This window comes from Triturus cristatus, chromosome 10, assembly GCF_964204655.1.
Source record: "Triturus cristatus chromosome 10, aTriCri1.1, whole genome shotgun sequence".
NCBI classification, from domain to species: Eukaryota; Metazoa; Chordata; class Amphibia; order Caudata; family Salamandridae; genus Triturus; species Triturus cristatus.
Genome location: NC_140593.1, coordinates 1,118,868,921 through 1,118,887,995, shown reverse-complemented (window position 1 = coordinate 1,118,887,995; position 19,075 = coordinate 1,118,868,921). Strand labels below are relative to the sequence as shown.

The window sequence follows — 19,075 nt, the reverse complement described above, 5'->3', positions numbered from 1 at the left end:
GATACAGAAAAATTAGCACACTACTGAAATAAAATCCATATATTTATTTCATTTTAAATTTCTCTGGTGGGTGCAAGGGTTCTTTCCACAATGTACGTAAATAAAAAAGCAGAACACAGTTATCAACACAGAATAATTACATGTAACAGTACAATATAGGCAGTACAATACAGGGAAAATATTCTGTATAAAAAGCCATTCTGTAGAAATAACAGTTTATATATATATATATATATATATATATATATATATATATATATATATATATATATATATATATATATATATATATATATATATATATATATATATATATATATATATATATATATATATATATATATATATATATATATATATATATATATATATATATTATAGCAACCTCCAAAGCATTCATAGATGAGGAGCTCCTCTAACCGTGGATGATAGACCAGTCCCAGATCTTATGTCGTAATAGGAATGGCTCTGTTTTTTGTTTTCCCAAGAGTATGACACAGGATTTATGAAACATTCTTTGGAATAGTATTAGTAGTTATTATGTTTTTTTTGTAAATACCAAACTGATAAGCTGATGGTCTACACAAGTAACCAGTGTTAATTAAGCAGCAGCAAAAAGAGATATATGGCTCAACTGCTCAATAAGGCTACATTCTTCTGGACAGCTCATAAAACTTGTGCGGTAGAAGAAATGTCAACAAGAATTGAACAAGAAAGAAGGCACCAATATAAAACCATAGACTGGAAATTAAACTTCTAGATTTGTATGGAGATTTTCTTTAGCAGTTCAAAGATACCACATTTTTTTACTTCTTTTTTTTTTTAAATTATTTTTTCTATTTTCAGCCAGAAAAGAAAAACAAGATACATTAGGAGCATACACACAAAAAAAACAACATTGTTTTGACTTCTAATGAGAGATTCCATTCTGTGAGAACCCAGTCTCCCCCATTAGAGTACCTCGGTTGGAGAGAATGGAAGATTCCAGTATATGTTCTGTTTGGGCTAAATCTTCCAAAAGTAACATGAATCCATTATTTATCATCAAGCCTTTTGACACTCCCAATACAAAAGATGCTCAAATGTATCAGTGCAATTGAGCCTGTAGAGGTAACAATCCCATGTACAGTATTCCTTACTCCTGATCACATTTCAATATAGACACCTCTGAGTGCTTTGCTGAGACTAAGAAGGTGCTAGTGACTTGCAACCTGTAACATTGGTATCTGGATATAAAATTAATGATGTATTCCATCTCCATCATTATCTCGTTTCAATTATTTTCTTTGCAGGGGAGAATCAGTTCATTTGGGACTCTGCAGTAGAAAATAGCCTGGAGAGCACTGGATACACAACCCCTTTGCAACCTATAACACAACCCTTTACAACTTGTAATATCAGTATACTCTTTGGTAAGATTACAACATGGTGCCAGTTTAGGTCTCCTGGATTTTCCCTTTTTATTAATAAATGCATGCTATGCACAACAGCAGTATCCACTGTCTTCCAAGGGTTTCTTCTGGTATGGGAGGAGACAGAACATCTTTGCACCGCATTAACCAAAATAATTTGAAAACCGAGGCGCATGCGTGACCCCCGTGTGCCCAGGCCTGGTCTCAAAAAAGTTTTGTCAATTTTCTCACTGAAATAAGATTTGCTTCTTTTGCTCTCTAATGTATAATTTGGGAAGTGAGAAGAGAAGACCTTTTGGAGAACCACTGATACTTACGCCTCTAGATATAAACTTAGCAGGTACCAGGCCACCTTTACAGAGATTAGCAATCTTATTTGTGGGCCCTTGAAAAAGGACCCTATCATGGACGGGTTAGTCCATAACGTCCACATGCGCTTCAGTGACAGTGATATGAAGAGTACACAAAGTCCTCCCTTCAGACAAGTAACCCAAAGCATTTCTACGGCCACTGTGCCCACAAAGACAAGGGCAGCTACGAGGAGATATGGGGAGACTGAGAGGAACCAAGACAGCACCGCCTAAGTGTTGGCGTCCCTCGGGTTGAAGGAAGAGTGCTGGTAGACCGTCTGACAATTACCTAAATACTCTTCTTGCTGGTCCAGTTGGAAGATGAAGATGAAGAAGCAGGGCGCTTTCCCCAGAAAACAAGGTGTGTTCCTGGATGTGGAAAAATGCACAAAGCTTAATCAAATGTTTCCGTGAATTCATCTTATTTCCATTTGATGGAGAAACAATTTGAAATGGCCAGCCTTTTGTCCCCTCTGTGCATTCATCCTACTGCACAACTTTGGAAGGATATCTGATTATCATTATCATTAAGGCAGTAAAAGTACAGAGCATTGTGATCAACAGAAGAAGGAGAAAGATGGGAAGAGCACTCTGACCCAGAGTACCCACCCAGCTGATGAGGGATCTGAGCAACTGACCCACAGGGAGGTCATCAGTGGGATAGACCTGCAGGGACTGCACTGGAAGCAGGAATCGATTCTAGGGTAATGAAACATGACAAAACTTGAGTTGCATAGGGAGGAGGGAGGGACGGGTACGTTATTCTTCTTGTTTGTTGCGATCTCAGTGAGTTCGGACTGGGACAAATTATTGAGATGTCGATCTCATAGCCATAACGACGCAGTGAATAACTTCCCTGAGAACTCGAACTAGAACACTATACCTTGTTAACAATTTCCGCATGGACCACACATGATGGAACCTGCACCAGGAAATATGCGTCCAACAGTCGCACTTATTGATATCCGTTATTGGTCACACGATGTATGTTCTAAACCCACTGTCTCACTTGTGTACTTGGAAATTGCTGAATAAAATCTGTTAACAAAAAAAAAAATGAAACATGACAAAACTTCACAACTCTTGTCAGTATTAATCTGCTCCTGATGGAGGATTATGAGAGCTACTGCTGAGAGGAGACAATACGTGTCTGTGTTGCCAGGGTTGAGTTAAAGAAAATGACTTAGTAACCCTGATATAACCGTTGAAGATGGGTGACCTTTATATTCAATACTACAACCTCCAATGGTTTACTTAGACTAATGTTTTTGGGAAGGCCGCCACTTAAGGTTTAGACTCATGTTTAGTCGACACAAATGCCCCTCAATGTCAGCCTTGCTTTAGGCAGCAGGGGTTCATCAGACCTAAAAGCTCAGAATCAATACATACCTGTTTTTGAAGATGTGAGTCATTTCCTTGCCTCTGGAAGAAGAACAGGTCATGAGTACAGGGAGAGCGTAAAGAGGGGATTGCTTACCTTTTGCTTTAATTCATCAAAGTCATCAAGCTGACTAGGAAGGCGGCTGCAAATGATACCCATTTGTCTGCACAGATGATTTCTGACAGACTCATCTGTGAGAAGAATCATCTCAAGAGTCCTTGGGCATTGGATAGTCAGGGTCCAAACCCTGAACACATCATGGGTGGGGGGCAGCTTCCAAGAATTAGGAGCCAAAGGACTGGCAATGGGCTGGAGATCTGTGGCGTAAACAGGATACCTGGAATGTTGGACTGGAAGTTAGCTGGTAGGGAAATGCTGGCACTGATGAGCTGGGACAACATTGCCACATGTGTACCTGTGCAAGCTATTCAGATATCATGTCCAAAGGGCAGAAAGTCTGTAGTACTGGACAAGGGCAGGCATTACCTTCCTCTTCCTGCCTTTCAAACTTGCTTTAGTCTCTTTCTTCCATGAAGGACTTAGGAGGGTGTGTGGGGTAAAGAAATGTAATGCCGGCACCTTCTCTTTCAGCACTTCGATATCATGCAACCTACTTACCTCTTACATTGAAAGTTCGCATTGGAACCAACAAGACCATAATAGCCATAAGTAAATAAATGAGCCAAATTTGGCCAAAACAGGGGAAAATTTGTAGAATTTCAAACGATGGAGACTGGGTAAATGCTATTTTATAAAGAAACATGTACTTAAAAGATTGACAAGGCTAGATTGGCCCAGAGTTTGATGGGCTCCCTGCACACTTGGGTCAGAGTGTCCAAATGAGAATTATAGAATGAAAGATGTGGACACATGATTAAAGGTTGGACACCACCACATAAAGGTAATTTCTTCATTGGAAATTAAGACATTAAATTGTCACACGTGGTAAAGAGCAAGCTTGTGCCTTTTGCGCTATTTAAGCAAAAGGGTATTATTTTCCTTGTTGTAATGCTAAAAACTGATTAACAAATTGCTGCTTATTTTTTGCATGCTTATGGAGAGCACGCCTCCTGCAGGCCATGATGGAAGCCACAAGGGGAACATATTTGTATTCATATTGAGGGGTAATATAACTAATATGCTGGTTAGCTCGGTCCCTGATCATAACATAGCAGCTCCGTTGGGCAAGAATACATCTGGTCAGTGATGGAAGCAGAGCGTGGCTGATTGTAATGCATATTTGTACTCCTGAGGATGGGATAGTATCGAGTGGTCCAGACAGGCATCTTCAGGTCCCAGTCTAAAAACAGACAATAAAAGAATCATGGCTCGGTTGGATGAGGCCAGCTGCGATCTTTGAAGAAGGTCTTCAAGCCGCTGATGCTTATAGGTGGAAAGTAAGGGCCAATCCTCTTGCGGTGCCACCATTTGCCATCGTTTGCGTGCTTGCCTCCGATCCGGCTGAATTTGTATATAAATTGCTCTCCTCTGATCCATCTTCAAAAGAAAAAGAGAAACACAATCAGTAAGAGGCAGTCTGGTAACTCTACAATAGTATAGAAGACAGCGTCACACATTACCATCACAAGTAATCGTTCAGTCTATGTGAGGTTTGGCGCTTCACGGATTCAAAGTTCGGGCTGTTGCATGGTTCTTCAGGAGTAACCAATGCACATGCACAGCCATTCTCCTGCTGTAAAAGGTCTTTCCTACACACTCCTGTCTAATGATCCAAGTCAACACCGTGGCTTGGGTAGATCACAGCTATTGCTCATCGATCCCCACAGCACCTTATTTATTTATTTATTTCCAATTGCGTCAGAGTGCCCTGCGTTGAGATTTACGTAGTGTCAGGAAATGCACATACATGCAATCTTTACAATAAACAAGGAGGAATAATTACACAATAAACCAAGCAAAAGGCTAAACAACAGACCCTAAGGAAAAGGGAAATTGAGGATGATATGATCAACTAGAAAATGAAAACCAGGCAAACATATGCATTGTAAAAGCACCAAGCGGTGAGGTATCTATTAACAGTACGCAATGTCTAAACAAAACAAGGGTGGGTTTCCAGATCAAGACTTAGTGAACAGGCAGTAAGGGCTTGTGAACTAGAGAACGGATTCAGTAAGGGTCATGTAACTAGGCACCAGATGGAGCAAGCCCATGTGATGAGGCATGAATGAGGCTGGGAGTGGAGGCAGAAACAAAGGGGCATCGGAGTATGAAGATTCAACAAACCTTTCACCTTACCGAGGACCGCCGGATCCTTGCACTGGTGAACCCATTCACGGGGAGTCAGGCAATAGATTTCTACCACGTCATGGCCGTTCATTGGGGATCTTATTCTATTTAATCATTCAACTAGTGAAAAGGTAATCAAAAAGGCAGTAGAACAATTTACATGGGAAAAACCTCAATCTAAAATATGTGAAAACTAGAAAAAAAGGTACATGAGGTGGAGGCCACCTTTTGTCCTACCTAGTCACAGTCCAGCATACAACAACCCTGATAGAATCATTAAAAGAAATGAAAAAAGAGTGCTGGGTTTTAGTTGGCAAAGGGATGTGTCTTTAGAAGTTTCTAATAGAAAGAAAGAGAGAGCCCCAAGCGCAAGCATTGAGGGATTGATCCAGAACTGTAGTTTGAATGTGGAGAAAGACTGGGAGTTTTGGACTTCCTGGTGAGAGGCATTTCATAAAGATGGGATTGTGAACTACTTAGCTGACGAAATCCGTCAGAGGTATCCAATGTTAGCCTCGTAAAATGCAGGAGATATGGCGGAACTTCTGAGCACTCTCCATCAACCATGCTACAGTGTGGAAGAAATCAGGTAAGGCACGCAGGCATAGCTAGGACAATCTAACCAACGAGGAATGCCACCATCTACGTGGGAAGAATAAATGACGGTGTGGGCAGAGACAAGAAATTTGGCTTGCTTGAGGAGTTTCAATTTGAAGGGGGCATCATGTTTCATAATACCTGACAGGAAGGCCTAAACCAAAAAGAGCCACCAAACAAGGGTCCTCAGACCAAAGCTGGACGGATGCAATTGATAACCAGCCAACCGGGATTGTGTTAAAGTGATCTTTTTAGGGAAGACGTTACAAGTAATTTGCACTTGAATGGGAATCGATCTAGCAGAAAGGGTGTTGCTCAACTTTCAATGCAACCAAGGCAGTGACCCAAACACAGTTTGTCAGAAGGAGAGAAAACTTTGAGGTAGAGCTGAGTGTCATCAGTTGGTGGGTAGAGATGCCCTGCCCACTCACTACTGCTCTCTGCAGTTCACTTTAGATAGTAAAAAACAGAGTCGGTGAAGCCTTAGCTCCAATGCATCCCACAAGGTAGGAGAAGGTGAGAGGGTTTGAGCTCAACAAATGACACTGAACTGGGAGTGAAGAAGCAAAAGAAATCCAAGACTTTATATACAACACTCATCTGCGAGAACCAGAGGGGAAGCAGGTCTCAAAGTTGTGGTATCAAAATTGAGGAGAGATCCAGCTGGACAAGGAAACACTAACAACAGTAGACTTACGGCTGCTTGACAATATGAAGAGTGTCAGGCTACGCACAAACTCATCGGATCTCAGCAGCTTGAAATCCTGCAGAAGTTTCACCTAGATTTAGACTAAGGTTTACAGAGTTTCACCTGGATAAGGGAGGGCAGAGACTGGGCAGATCAGAGATGTCCCAAGGATGTTACCCAGGAGGACATTTTTACCTTTACTTAGGTAGGAGGGGAATGGGCCTTTCACTTTTAAAGCATGACAGAGCAGAATGTCGACGTTTCAACATTTTTTTATTTTCAAAAACGAAATCCTAAAGTGGAATTTAGTTTTTAAAAGTAAACAAAAAAAACAATGACTCTCTCGCCATGGGAGGTTTCTCCTATGGCATGGGGGTCCTTTTGTAGCTTTCACTGCCCCTTCACTCCAGGTCTTACCTGGCGGTGACAGACAGTGAAAACTTGCCACTTGGTAACCCACCCAAAATAGGGTGGGCGACCAAATGACAAAGCCTTTAATGGCCCTGGCTTTGTTGGGCCGTCGGAGATGTATGTTGGCAGCGGAGAAGTAGTCTCCGCTGTTAACATACTGAAGACCCGCTAGACTGTTAATGAGGTGGGCGGGGCTTCAGTTTGTTGGCGAGCGTACTCTGTTGCATTTGCGATGGAGTATCCAGTCCGTCAAACTCTAAACCGGGCCGTTAGTTCTTTGAGAATTAACTCAAGAACAGTCATCTCTCTAGGCAGATGGCTGCATGGACTCTTCTATATTTATAAACAACAAGGGGACCCAAGAGGAGTCAGCCAGGGACCTTGGGAATCTATTATCTTACACTACAGTGGTCGCTAGGGAATTAGGGCTAGTCAAACACAAATTAATATAGACCCAGTCAGTACTATATTAAGTAAACTTGTCCAGCCGGACAGAGGTTTAATATTTAATCATGAGAATTATAGGAAATGTACACACAAAAATACTGAAAGTGGGTCACAAGCCTGCATCCTACTACAAAATCAAAGATAACAACAAACATATCAAACATATAGGGAACATTCAAGGGAGGCTCAGGCAAAGCTCACGGTTTGTTAATGCAAAAATAATCAATACAGTAAACAGTAAACAAATCGCAAGGGACACCTTTACATGGTCAATGCTGGCATTACAGACATTGTATAAGGTGTTTTATGGTGTCGACGGTGTTTCGACCCACCAGCAACAAAGAGGGATTGATGGTCAAGCATTCTGTGATACAATATCAGATTTTTAAAACAGTTAATTTTACTGACCTCTACAGTTGGCATTCGAAAGAAAAGTGCGGGCTAAAAACTTATTGTCCTCATGACATGAAATCATATAGCAACAGTGTTATAAAAATACTCTTGCAACATATTTTTGATGTGTACTTTAAGTACAAAAAGCTTTTATACAACAGGACTTCTGTGAAAAAATGGTGAAAGTCAAACCTGCCACTTTAGCATTCCATCACTCTACTAAGAGGGCAGCAAAAGGCTCATTGCCCTGATAGCGGGGCCGATTCAAGATCAGCAGCCACCACGACTGACAATCAGACTATATGGAAGCTGATCAATAAAGTACTTGACCGGTTGCCTCATTTAAGGTCCCTGGTGGCATCTTTTATGGTGGTCTCCACACCGAGGAGGACAATCAAACATCTCTTGGCAGACTTTATAGGAAATGCCATTCAAGTTTCCCTGACATGCTGTGAGAAAACATCCAGCATATCAGAGTTTAGACCGTGAGTTCTGGAAAGGTATATTCGTATCGTAGTGAAAATGATATTGTATTGTATTTAAATAGATAGCATTTACTGAGGCATCAAGGTGCTTTTCGGTGAGTGGCACGCTACTCCGGAACACAAAAAGGGTTAGTGGTGGATTAGTAAGGTGAAATCTGAGTTAATTTGAGCATGTCAGTCTGTTAGTTGAATTGAAAAGGATAATGGGGAGATAGAAGAGGGAAGAGTCTAGAAAGTGTATATCATAGTAGTAAGATGAGGTTTGTGATTTGATTTGATTTGAAAACATTTTATATAGCGCTGGGTAGACTCGGAGGTATCAGAGCGCTTTACATGAGGATCAATGAGTTACAGATTACAAAAATAACATCAGTTATAGTTACAAAAGTTACATCAGTTACAGTTACAAGTATAGGCACAGGAGAAGAACATGAGATGCACAATAACAAAAAGTTATTAGCTCGCAGTATAGCCAAGACAACACGTTCTATGAGGAATGGAAGGAAAAGGGGGAAAGGTAAACAGGGGAAGCAATGCTGATAGAGTCAGGTAGACCAGAAGAACAAGCTACTTACCTTCGGTAACGCTCTTTCTGGTGGATACAGTCTCTGCCTGTGGATTCCTCACCTTGAATGTTGCTGGCGCAGGGGATATTCACAGGGTGAGGAATCCACTGGCAGATGTATCCATCAGAAGGGCTAAAGTATTTCAGGGGAGACAAAGCAGTCGGAGCAAAAAAGAAACAGACAGACAAGACCGTGAAGAACCGTTAAAAACAATGTCCGATGTCCGGCTGGGTAGGTGACGGCTGAGGGGTGAACCAAAGCCAGACTCATAAGACAGCTCCACTGGGCAACGGCCAATGGTTCTTGGACTCCGCAGAACGCTAGCGCTGGCTAGACCCGGGGGTAAAAGAGCGCTTTACATAAGGAAGTTAAAACGTCAAAACAGCGGTTACAAAATTACAATTAGATTCTGGGGCAGAAAAACAATCGCATGTTGAAGAAGCATTTGCAATGCAATAGGTCTCGCATATTGAAAGCTAGAGCTCTTGGTGTTAGAAATGACAATGTTTTTTACTTTTGGTTTTTGTATGCAGTGGAGTGATGATATTTGCAAAGCGCTATTGCCATTCGTATCACCTTGAGGTGCTGGAGAACCAGAAAATGGGAAATAGGTTATGAGGGAGGGGAGACAAGAGTAATATCATATGCTTTTCGGGAAAAAAAGGAACAACAATGCAATTATATGCTTCTGAAGCCAGATTTTAAACAGGACTATGTATTTCACAAACATGACACAGAATCCACAGCCTACTGCATAATCTCACATTACACAACAAACACATCGTAGCTCAAACGAAAGCAAAAAAAAAAGCATGACACGTGGTGTTTAGCACTGGCATGGTCTCTTGAAAGTTTAATCTGTCACCATACAGTTGCTGATTGTTGAATTCAAGTATTAAACTGGGATTAATGCTGTAAATCTTTTCCCAGCCAGTAGTTACTGTCACAGATATTGTTTTTAGTAAAGCACTCGCACCCGTTCCCTGGGCCTTCTATGTGCAATAAAAGAAAACTACAAAATCAACATAGATGCACAGATAGACACATACAAACATGCAAGCACAGATAAACACAGACACAAACGTACATGTACAGATAAACACAGACACAAACGTACACATAGACATGCACACATTTAGAAACAGCCACCAGCAGCCGCATACACAGAGAGAAGCAACCATACAAGCATGCACACACACTCACATACACACACGCATGCAGGCATAAGCACATACAAGCAGACACAGACATGTACATAGACATGCACAGAAGCAAGCATGCACATACATATACAGCATTACCAAGAGGAGATACATTTACACACTCACACATGCATGCACATATATACAAGCACACAGGTACTCATACATGCCTGTGCATATGTGCACACTCAGACACACATGCATGCACTCGCAAATATACATGCACACACTCTTGCGTGTCTCTTGCCTCACCCCTGTAAGGAAGCTTGAATTAAATAATTATTTTACATTTTTGGAAAATGGAAGCATTTGAAGTGCTCTGACGGGGGCAGCGGATAGATGGAGACAAGAGGCAGGTAGGGTGTCAGACATAGAAACAAGAGAAAGATGGACAGATGGAGATAAGAGGCAGACAGAGAAACAAAAGAGCGAGATGAGGATGTGAGATGGGAGAGAGCGATACGGAAAGCACAGATGGGAGAAATAGAGATACAGATGAGACGAAACAAGAGATGTTAAGGACAGAGAGCGAGATGGGGCTACATGGGTGGATGGGCACGAAGAGAGAGCAAGATAGAAAGGGGAGAGAGATGAAGACAGACGTGAGAGAGAAAGGGGACAGAGATGAAGACAGGTGAGTGGGTAAGGTGATAGAGAAAGAAAAGGAGAGAGAGACATAGATGGTGCGACTTTGGTGAAGGAGTAAGACAAGGGAGCAAGAGAGGGGGAGAGATAATACAACGGGGTGGGTAACATGAAAGATAAATAGAGAGGGAGTGAGATGGATGGGTGGGTTAAATATGAGAGATAGAGGGCGAAAGTGGGATGAAAAGACAAGGGGATGGGTAAGGTGAGAGAGACAGAAAGAGAGGGAGCGAGATTAGGAAAAGGGATAGGGAAATGTGAAAAAGAGAGAGGGACTAGAGAGAGGGAGAGATTGGGAGACATGGGTGGACTGATAAATTGGGAGAGGAAGAGGAAGGATGGTAGAGCGAGATTTTGAGAGAGAGACACTTAGAAAGAGAGCGTGAGAAAGTGAATGAATCTGCGGTTAAATATGTGAGATTTGTAGAGTGCAGTTGAATAGTAGTTCGATGCAGCCTTTGAGTTTACACCTTATGAGAGCTGCAGACATCAGAGTGTGGACATGTGCCAAGAGGCCTCTCGGTGCGGCACTGTACATGTCTGTCCGCACTCTCTCTCTCTCGAGAAGAGCTGTCGAATGTGCAGTCTCAGGTATGCAGTGAGTCCCCCCTGCACACCCCACTTCTAAAATACATATCTTGTGGTCGGGAGTGTTAGAGATGCTCAGGCAGAAGGAAAAACGGCTATTCTCTATTTCAATTAAAAGTGCAGAAAGCGAAGACACACAGTCACGGCATCTCAGGAGGCCAGCAGCCTAAAGTTCCGTACATGCTTCCTTCGAGGAAGGCAGGCTCTACTTCAATTAAAAGTGCAGAAAGCAAAGGCACACAGTCACTGATAAAGATTAGGACAATCTATCCGGAGGAATTATAATGAGGCAATTAGTGTGTGGAAAATAAGCCTTGACTGCGGCTATCAAGCCCCTCCCTCCCTGCAAACACTTTTCATAATACAGCAAGCAGTCCAGACGATTGACTTTGCCGGTTCTCGCACTGCGCGGTACACCGCCGATAGTAGCAATTATTGTACCTCGCCTTGAGCCGACCAGAGGTTTTTTTTTACCAGCTGTTTGAAATCCGCCCTCAGGTTATGAATGATACAGTATGGGCAGGATGAATGGCAAAAAAATATTTCAAAACAAAGCTGCGGTGCCGCGGTTACCCGGAGACTGGTTTCCTGCAGCCGTCGTCGCTTCCTTCCACTCACTTACTCGTATCTGGTTGTTGTTTAGAAATGAGCGTGCCCTAACAGCCCGTTAATTGCCCATAATTGTTTATTCAGGTCGGGCACCTGCTTGATAAGATCATCTCCGTTCTGCAGGCGGCATTGCCCGTGAAATCTCTCTTTGAGAAGTTGAAACATAATTTAAACAAGAAACCACATCCATAATGTACCACCCGGTCAACGTTTTTCCTTCCTTTACACATTTACCACCAACAAAAATTGCACCTGGCTACGGTTTTATGAATGTGAGACTGCCGCATTTAGTGATGGAGTGCGTGGATTTCTGGGAGGATAGGAGGATGCTGCCCTCTGGAGGCAGATTACTTTCTAGATGCTCTTCACCAATCACAGAAAGTTCTGCGAACTAGACTAACTTTATTATTCCACACGCAAGATACGTTGCTTTAACAGGTTTCATTGGTGCATCCTTGCGTGCCAGCAGTCCAAAGTCCATCGAAGATAAATAATTCCACATTAGAAGCATAACCTCACGAGCCACAGAACAAGCTGCCTGCGTTTTCTCATGAGCACATGAGCGCGAGCACATCTCCAGTCCGGGTTGTACTGAAACGCCTGTCCGGGCGCTTGCACATCTCCTGTCCCCCTTCGGCCAAGAAACCGACAACAATAGATCTCGCCAAGGTGAGCAGCGCATGCGCTGCGTCGCTAGGCAAGACCTAAAAATACATCGGTTGAATAGAGCACAAGAAAAAATGCTTCTGTTTCTAGAGCAAGATAAAACATGGAAAACAAGATCAAGGAGCAAAGCAGGTAAAGGGGGGAAGAAAAGGTCTAAGGATACGTATCAAGCCAGGAAGACCAGGCATGAAGAAGAGTTCATTAAGTGTATGCCAAAAAATAAGAGTAAGTAAGTCGGGCAAGACCGGAGAGAGTCCAGGAATCAGTAACGAAAAAGGCAGGACTTCAAAACTGAGTCTAAGGAGAGATGAAGGAGGACAATATCTCTAGATATGGATTAGGGGGATCATAATAGTAAAATGAGTTTTGGGATAAGTCAAAGGGGGATAGTGAGGGAAGAATTCAGAAGGGTTGTCTGGGTGATCATAGTATTAAAATGAGGTTTGGGGTGATCCACGGAGGGATAGAGGAGGGGATAGTCTAGAAATGGGTATTTTGGAGATCATGGTAGTAGAATGAGGTTTGGGATGAGTCAGAGTGGAGGTAGATGACATATTGAGAGAGGTATAGGGTGAAATTTAGGGCACTGCATTGGAGAGAGTAAACTTTTTTTTACACTAGGAGTAAAATAATAAATATATAAATAGATAAGTACATATTATTTTACATATTTATATCACGAAATACACATACATACATATAATCAAATTAAATGTTTATATACACAGGGATATGCTGTACATATGTGTCTAACCATGGTGGTTTTGTAGGAAAGAGCCAACTCTTGAGTAGTCTTCTGAAGATAAGATAGTTATCTATGGATCTTATGTTTGGCGGTAATGAATTCCAAATTTTGGCTGCTGAGAAAGATGTGCTACCTGTCTTTTATTTCTTGTATGGTGGGATTTTAAGGCGAGGTGCCAATTTGGAGCGGATGTTCCTTTGTTGAATGTATTTGGTGATTTTATTCCTGATGAAAAGCGGTCCTGTTCCATGTATTGCTTTTTGGCTCATACAAAGCAGCTTAAATGTGGATATTCTGGGAACCAGTAAATGTAAATGTAAATGTAAATGTAAATGTCAAGGTACTTATAGAGCGCACTGTCACCAGACGGCCACCTTGCGGTGTCACCTTTTGCGGTTTCCTGGCGCTGATACTCATACCGCTGTGGAACCCCTCCTGGCTTTCCCTGTGAAGTGTCCACTCTTGGGCACCCCCAGGGTGAAGCCAGTCATCCTTAGCGCTGTTGGGGCCGGTGTGGAGGCTAAGCAAGCTATTGCCCAGAGTTGCAGCGTGGGGCCCGTGATTAGAATAGGCACCGAGGCGAGAATAGACAGGTCCGAGGAAATTGAGCCCAAGCCCCGCCGAGGCAGGAATTGAACCCTGGTCCCTGGCCAGAACTCTGCTTCAGGGTCTGCCGCTCTAACCATTGAGCCACACTCCTCCACTAACCAATGTAGAGCCCTCAAGGCAGGGGCGATGTGAGCTTGTGTCTTTACACATAGGAGTAGTCTGGCAGCAGAGTTCTGGCGTAATCAAGTTTAGACAGTACAGGAGAGATAGGCTTGGACCTTTTGTGGAAATCACAGGTTGGTGACGATGTGTCGCAGAGTTATCAAAGTAATGAAGCTTGATCTTGCTAATTTGTCCACTCGGGCATCATTGATAACTTGGGAGTCCATGGTATGTCCAAGGTTTCTTACTTCCTTGGATATTTTAGGAGGTGATCCCAGATCGTCAGGCCAGGGGCAAAGTGGGTCATCATTTTTCCAATCGACACATGTGAGCCTTTCCGTTTTGGAAGCATTCATATTGAGATGGCTCCATGTCATTCACTGATCAACGGCTTTGAGGCAACTTCAGATATGTGACTTTCCAATGTCGTTAGGGCTTTTCAGTTTAAGGAGTATTTGTGTGCCATCTGCATAGTTATAACATGTGAGCTGAAATTCACTGATTGCCAGTAAATACTTCATGTAGGTGTTGAATAGCATGGGTGAGATGATAGAGCCTTGAGGGACCCCAGCTTTTATGAAGTACGGTTTGGATGAGAAAGGGGGAGCATGGATGACATTAGTTCTGTTGCGCAGGTAGGATGTGATCCAGTCTGGAGCAGTCCCCTCTATGTCGGCTCCGTAGAGTCATGTCCGTAGAGTCCGGAGTGTCATGGTCAACCGTGTCGAAGGCAGCTGAGAGGTCCAAGAGAAGTTACGCAGCAACTCCTTCGCGGTCTACTTTGTTGTTAAGGTCATCCCAGATGGAGATGAGGGCAGGTTCTGTGCCTCTTCCTGGACAGAATCCTATTTGGAAATCGGACAGTATAGAGTTATCTTCAATGAATTGTGACTTATGGCTAAAAGCGGCTCTTTCTACCAGTTTGCCCAGGAAAGGTCCATTTGTAATCGGTCTGTGGTTGTCATGGTCAAGCTGGACCAGGTTAGTTTTCTTCAATAATGGGCGTATGTATAGACATCTCCTCGACAAGGAAGGGATCATGGGGACACTTTACAATAACGTACGCCGGCTTACACTCACTGGTCCAACGTCGCATACGGTTCAAATATGGTTTGAAGCTCAGCACAAGATGGAGCGGGAGGGAGTGCTGAAACAGGCCACACCACTATGGGACGCCCGGCGCCTCGGCAAATTGAAAAACACAAAGGGCTTCAGACAGTGGGATCTGATAGGCATCACCAAGATTGGGGATCTTTGGAAGAAGGGCGAGGTGGACCCCCTGGCTCAATTACAAACAACATATGGGTTGGTACTGACAGAGACCTTTAGATATGCTCAAATTAGGCACGCACTCATGAATGCTATTCCATCAGGCACAAAGCTCCCGGAAGCCTCGCCCTTGGAGGATCACCTCCTCACAGACCATTTAAGTAAGAAAGCCATCTCTATGGTCTATAAGAAAATTATAAACAACTTGCCGGACCCCATGCAGGGTCTTAGGGTACGATGGGAACAGGATCTAGGTACACTGGAGGAGGCGGAATGGCAGGAGACGCTGTCGTCACCTCGGGAGATAGCGATTCCCTCCAAACTGCGATTAATACAATTGAAAGTGTTACATCGAATATATTATTCTCGAACACTCCTACAAAAAAAAGGAAGAGCTGACACACCACTCTGCCTCCGGCAATGCGGGCCACTGGTAACTTTTTTCCACACTATTTGGGAGTGCCCCATGATTGTGAGATACTGGGGGGCGGTCATGAGCACAATGTCACGGGCCGTGGGGGTGGAGGTTCTTCCCGAACCCAAGCAATGCTTGATCAATATCTGGGATCCCACAGATCTTACTCACATACAGCAGGACTGGATTACCATGGGCATGGCGCCGGTAAAACGGAACATAGCGCGCAACTGGGGATTGCAGCAAGCTCCTACACTGCAACATTGGTGCCTGGACATGGATGCTGCAATGTTCGTGGAGAGGGCGGTGTATATACACAGGGGTTGCCCTAAGAAATGGACCAAGATTTGGGGTAGCTGGAATACCTTTCGTGGGAATATATGCGAACCCCCACAGGAGAATGATCCAGGGGATGTCACTGATTAAAGGCATTCAAAGGGACAGCGGTCTATAGTTCATGGCGACATTTGGGAACTATGTGCCTGTAACTCAGTTACAAGAGTATTGATTATGTACAAAATCGATAAGATATTCCATGCTTAACTGTGCTAAATACCTGAACTGTCTACGATGTAATAAATGTGTACTGGTGAATGTTTATTTCAAAATAAATTAAAAAAAATAAAAAATAATAATAATTGGCGTATGTATGCCGTTTTTTAGGCCTTTTGGAAAGATTCCCGTAGTTAAGGAATTATTGATGATTCTTCTTACTTTTGTGGCAGCAGAGGTAGTTAGAAAAATGTTCTGGAATATTTGTTGTGGACAAAGATCAGAAGGGCTGCCGGCAGGCCTGCTTGCTTTGACCAGATCCATAAATTCACTTTGTAATATTTATTTGAAGGAATGAAGAGGCTGGGTTAATCTACTCTTGGAGGGTATTTTTGTAAACGGGTTGGTGACACCATGCAACATGGGCCTGGTAAATTTGCTGCAACAACGTTTTTTCTGCAATGTGGCTCTTGTTGTAGAGATGAAAGCTGCCTTGGAGGGGAAAAAACTCTATGGAATGGTTACTGTCTTTAATAAGATAGACCTTACCTTGCATATGTAGCCAAGATATTGCCTCATCCATTATGATGGATGACATGTTCACTACTCTAATCTTTATATGAGGTCCAAAATGTTGATTACTTACAGTGATCAAAACACTACATGCAGCATTAGAAATGTTTACGTGGGCCTTGCACATTTTTGCACCTAACAGAAAGATTGACTGACTTTAGCTACTCAATAAATAACCTAGTGTCTGATACAGTAGAGTATACCTACTTTAATATAAAAAACAGCAACCATTCTTATGCCAGGAGAAGTTACACCAGCTTCAATAAATGTGCCTGCCACTAAATAAAAAACTCCACAAATGCCCATAACCCTCTAACAATATGCAAGGTATCAACAAGCATTTGCAAAGCCAACAGGCCTTGCCTTTAAAAGGCAAGTGCCAAGCTGTTGTTTTTGGACGAGTTGTTTGTATTCTGATTCAAAAATGGTTGTCGGTATGTCACAACAAATGCACACACATGAGCCTTGGAAAAGCATTGGCTTAACATAGATAGACAGGTAATGGGGCGCACCATCTGGGATCTCTTATGGAAACCAAAACAGGACAGACCACTCAACGCTTATATCAGCACGCCCACTTCTACCACCTTAAGGGTTTGGGATGTCCTTACCAAAAGGTTACACCTTACGACCTTCCCCCTCCCCTTATACACCTATCCATTATGATGCTGCATTCCCCCAGCACTTCAGGAAGGACCTTTTGAGGCTTGGAGGGAGGGAGGGTGCCACATGATTTCTCAACAATTTGACAAAGGAGAACTCCTTAACTTCCAAGAATGCAAAACACAATTCGGGCTGACTGCCAAAGAAGAATACCACTACTTGCAGCTGAAGCATTGGGTTCAGCAACCCCTGATGCGGTTGGCTGCAACCAAGGCTCTGCTCCCCATTGAGAAGTTTGCCAAATCTGGGTCCACCTTCAAGGGTTGCATCTCCTCCTTCTTGTATGCTCTTATACAAACTCTGAGCCCTAGATCGACCCCGCGTTTTAAACGCTTCTGGGACTCACTTTTGGATTCCCCATTAGCGGACAAGCAATGGGAACATGTCAGTAGGGATATAGGGAAATACAATCTCTCCATGTTCCTACGGGAAGCACATTATAAGCTAATGTATGATTGGTACCTATACGTTCAGAAACTCAACAAGATTTTTCCCACTGCGTCGTACAGGTGCAGGCGGGGTTGTGGCTTGCTAGGCGACTTCCGGCACATCTGGTGGGAGTGTCCGTCCATTCAACCTTTCTGGAAGGAGGTCTTATCCCAAATTAAACTTATCCTAGGCTATCCTCTTCCCAGCTCTTTGGAACACGTGTTACTGGGGATACGGGATCCTTCCTTGAAACGCCAAACACAGAGTGATAGGTCGGTCATGTGGCTTTGTCTAGGGGCAGCCAAAATGACAGTGGCTGCTGCATGGAAAAAACAGGAAGCACCATCTCTTACCCAATAGCATGCGAGGCTGTGGCGGGCGTTGGCGCTGGAGCGCATGGCTGACATTGTTGACGACGCCAGAAAAGGCTTCGACTATATTTGGACTCCATTGCTGAGCTACCTTTCAGAGGGGCTCCCACTGACGGCCTGCGCCCCACGGCTTAAGGCCCTCAACTTGTTCCATTTCTAATCACTCTGCAGCTCTGGGGGCATTGTTCAGTCCGAAAGCCACCCGAGTAATGGACCCAGTAATCCTACCCTCAGGTTCACAGTATTATGATTTGCACCATGACATCATAGTTTTGTTCATCTTTTAATTATGTTTAGGTTTCCTTTTCAGGTTGCTCTCTTAAGAGGGATGATAGAAGTTCACAAGCAATGGACTGATTGCAACATGTTGTGATTGTGCTGATTTTGTTTTTTAAATGCTTATTCGCCACAGACCTAGTGAAGAAGCTGCAACTGACATGTGAGATATGTAACTCTGGGCTGCCATTTATTTACTTGACTAATGTTGCATATGTCATGCTTTCTGTTATACTCTCAAAGAAAATTCTAATAAAAAGAATTTGAAACAAATGCACACACACGAGTAGCCATCTTGGAATTGTTTTTCTGATTTTAAAAAAGTGTTCTATGATGGTCACTCATGTGCGCGCATGTGTCATGACAAACAGCCATGCATTTTGATACTGGGAAAAAAAAGTAATTCGCTGTTTCAAGATGAATGAATGTAAACAGATAAACTAA

General features: G+C 43.0%; 1 protein-coding gene across 2 annotated transcripts in view; it reads right to left on the bottom strand.

The window, feature by feature from the left end:
- Nucleotides 1-385: 385 nt before the first annotated feature.
- The window catches only part of LMF1 (lipase maturation factor 1), a 1,132,479-nt gene continuing 1,113,789 nt past the window's right edge, over nt 386-19,075 (bottom strand). For both annotated transcript variants that reach the window (XM_085629342.1, XM_085629343.1), the window contains one exon: nt 386-4,640. In XM_085629342.1, the coding sequence (XP_085485468.1) occupies nt 4,466-4,640 (175 nt within the window). In that variant the 3' untranslated portion in view covers nt 386-4,465. The remainder of the gene's footprint in view (nt 4,641-19,075) is intronic.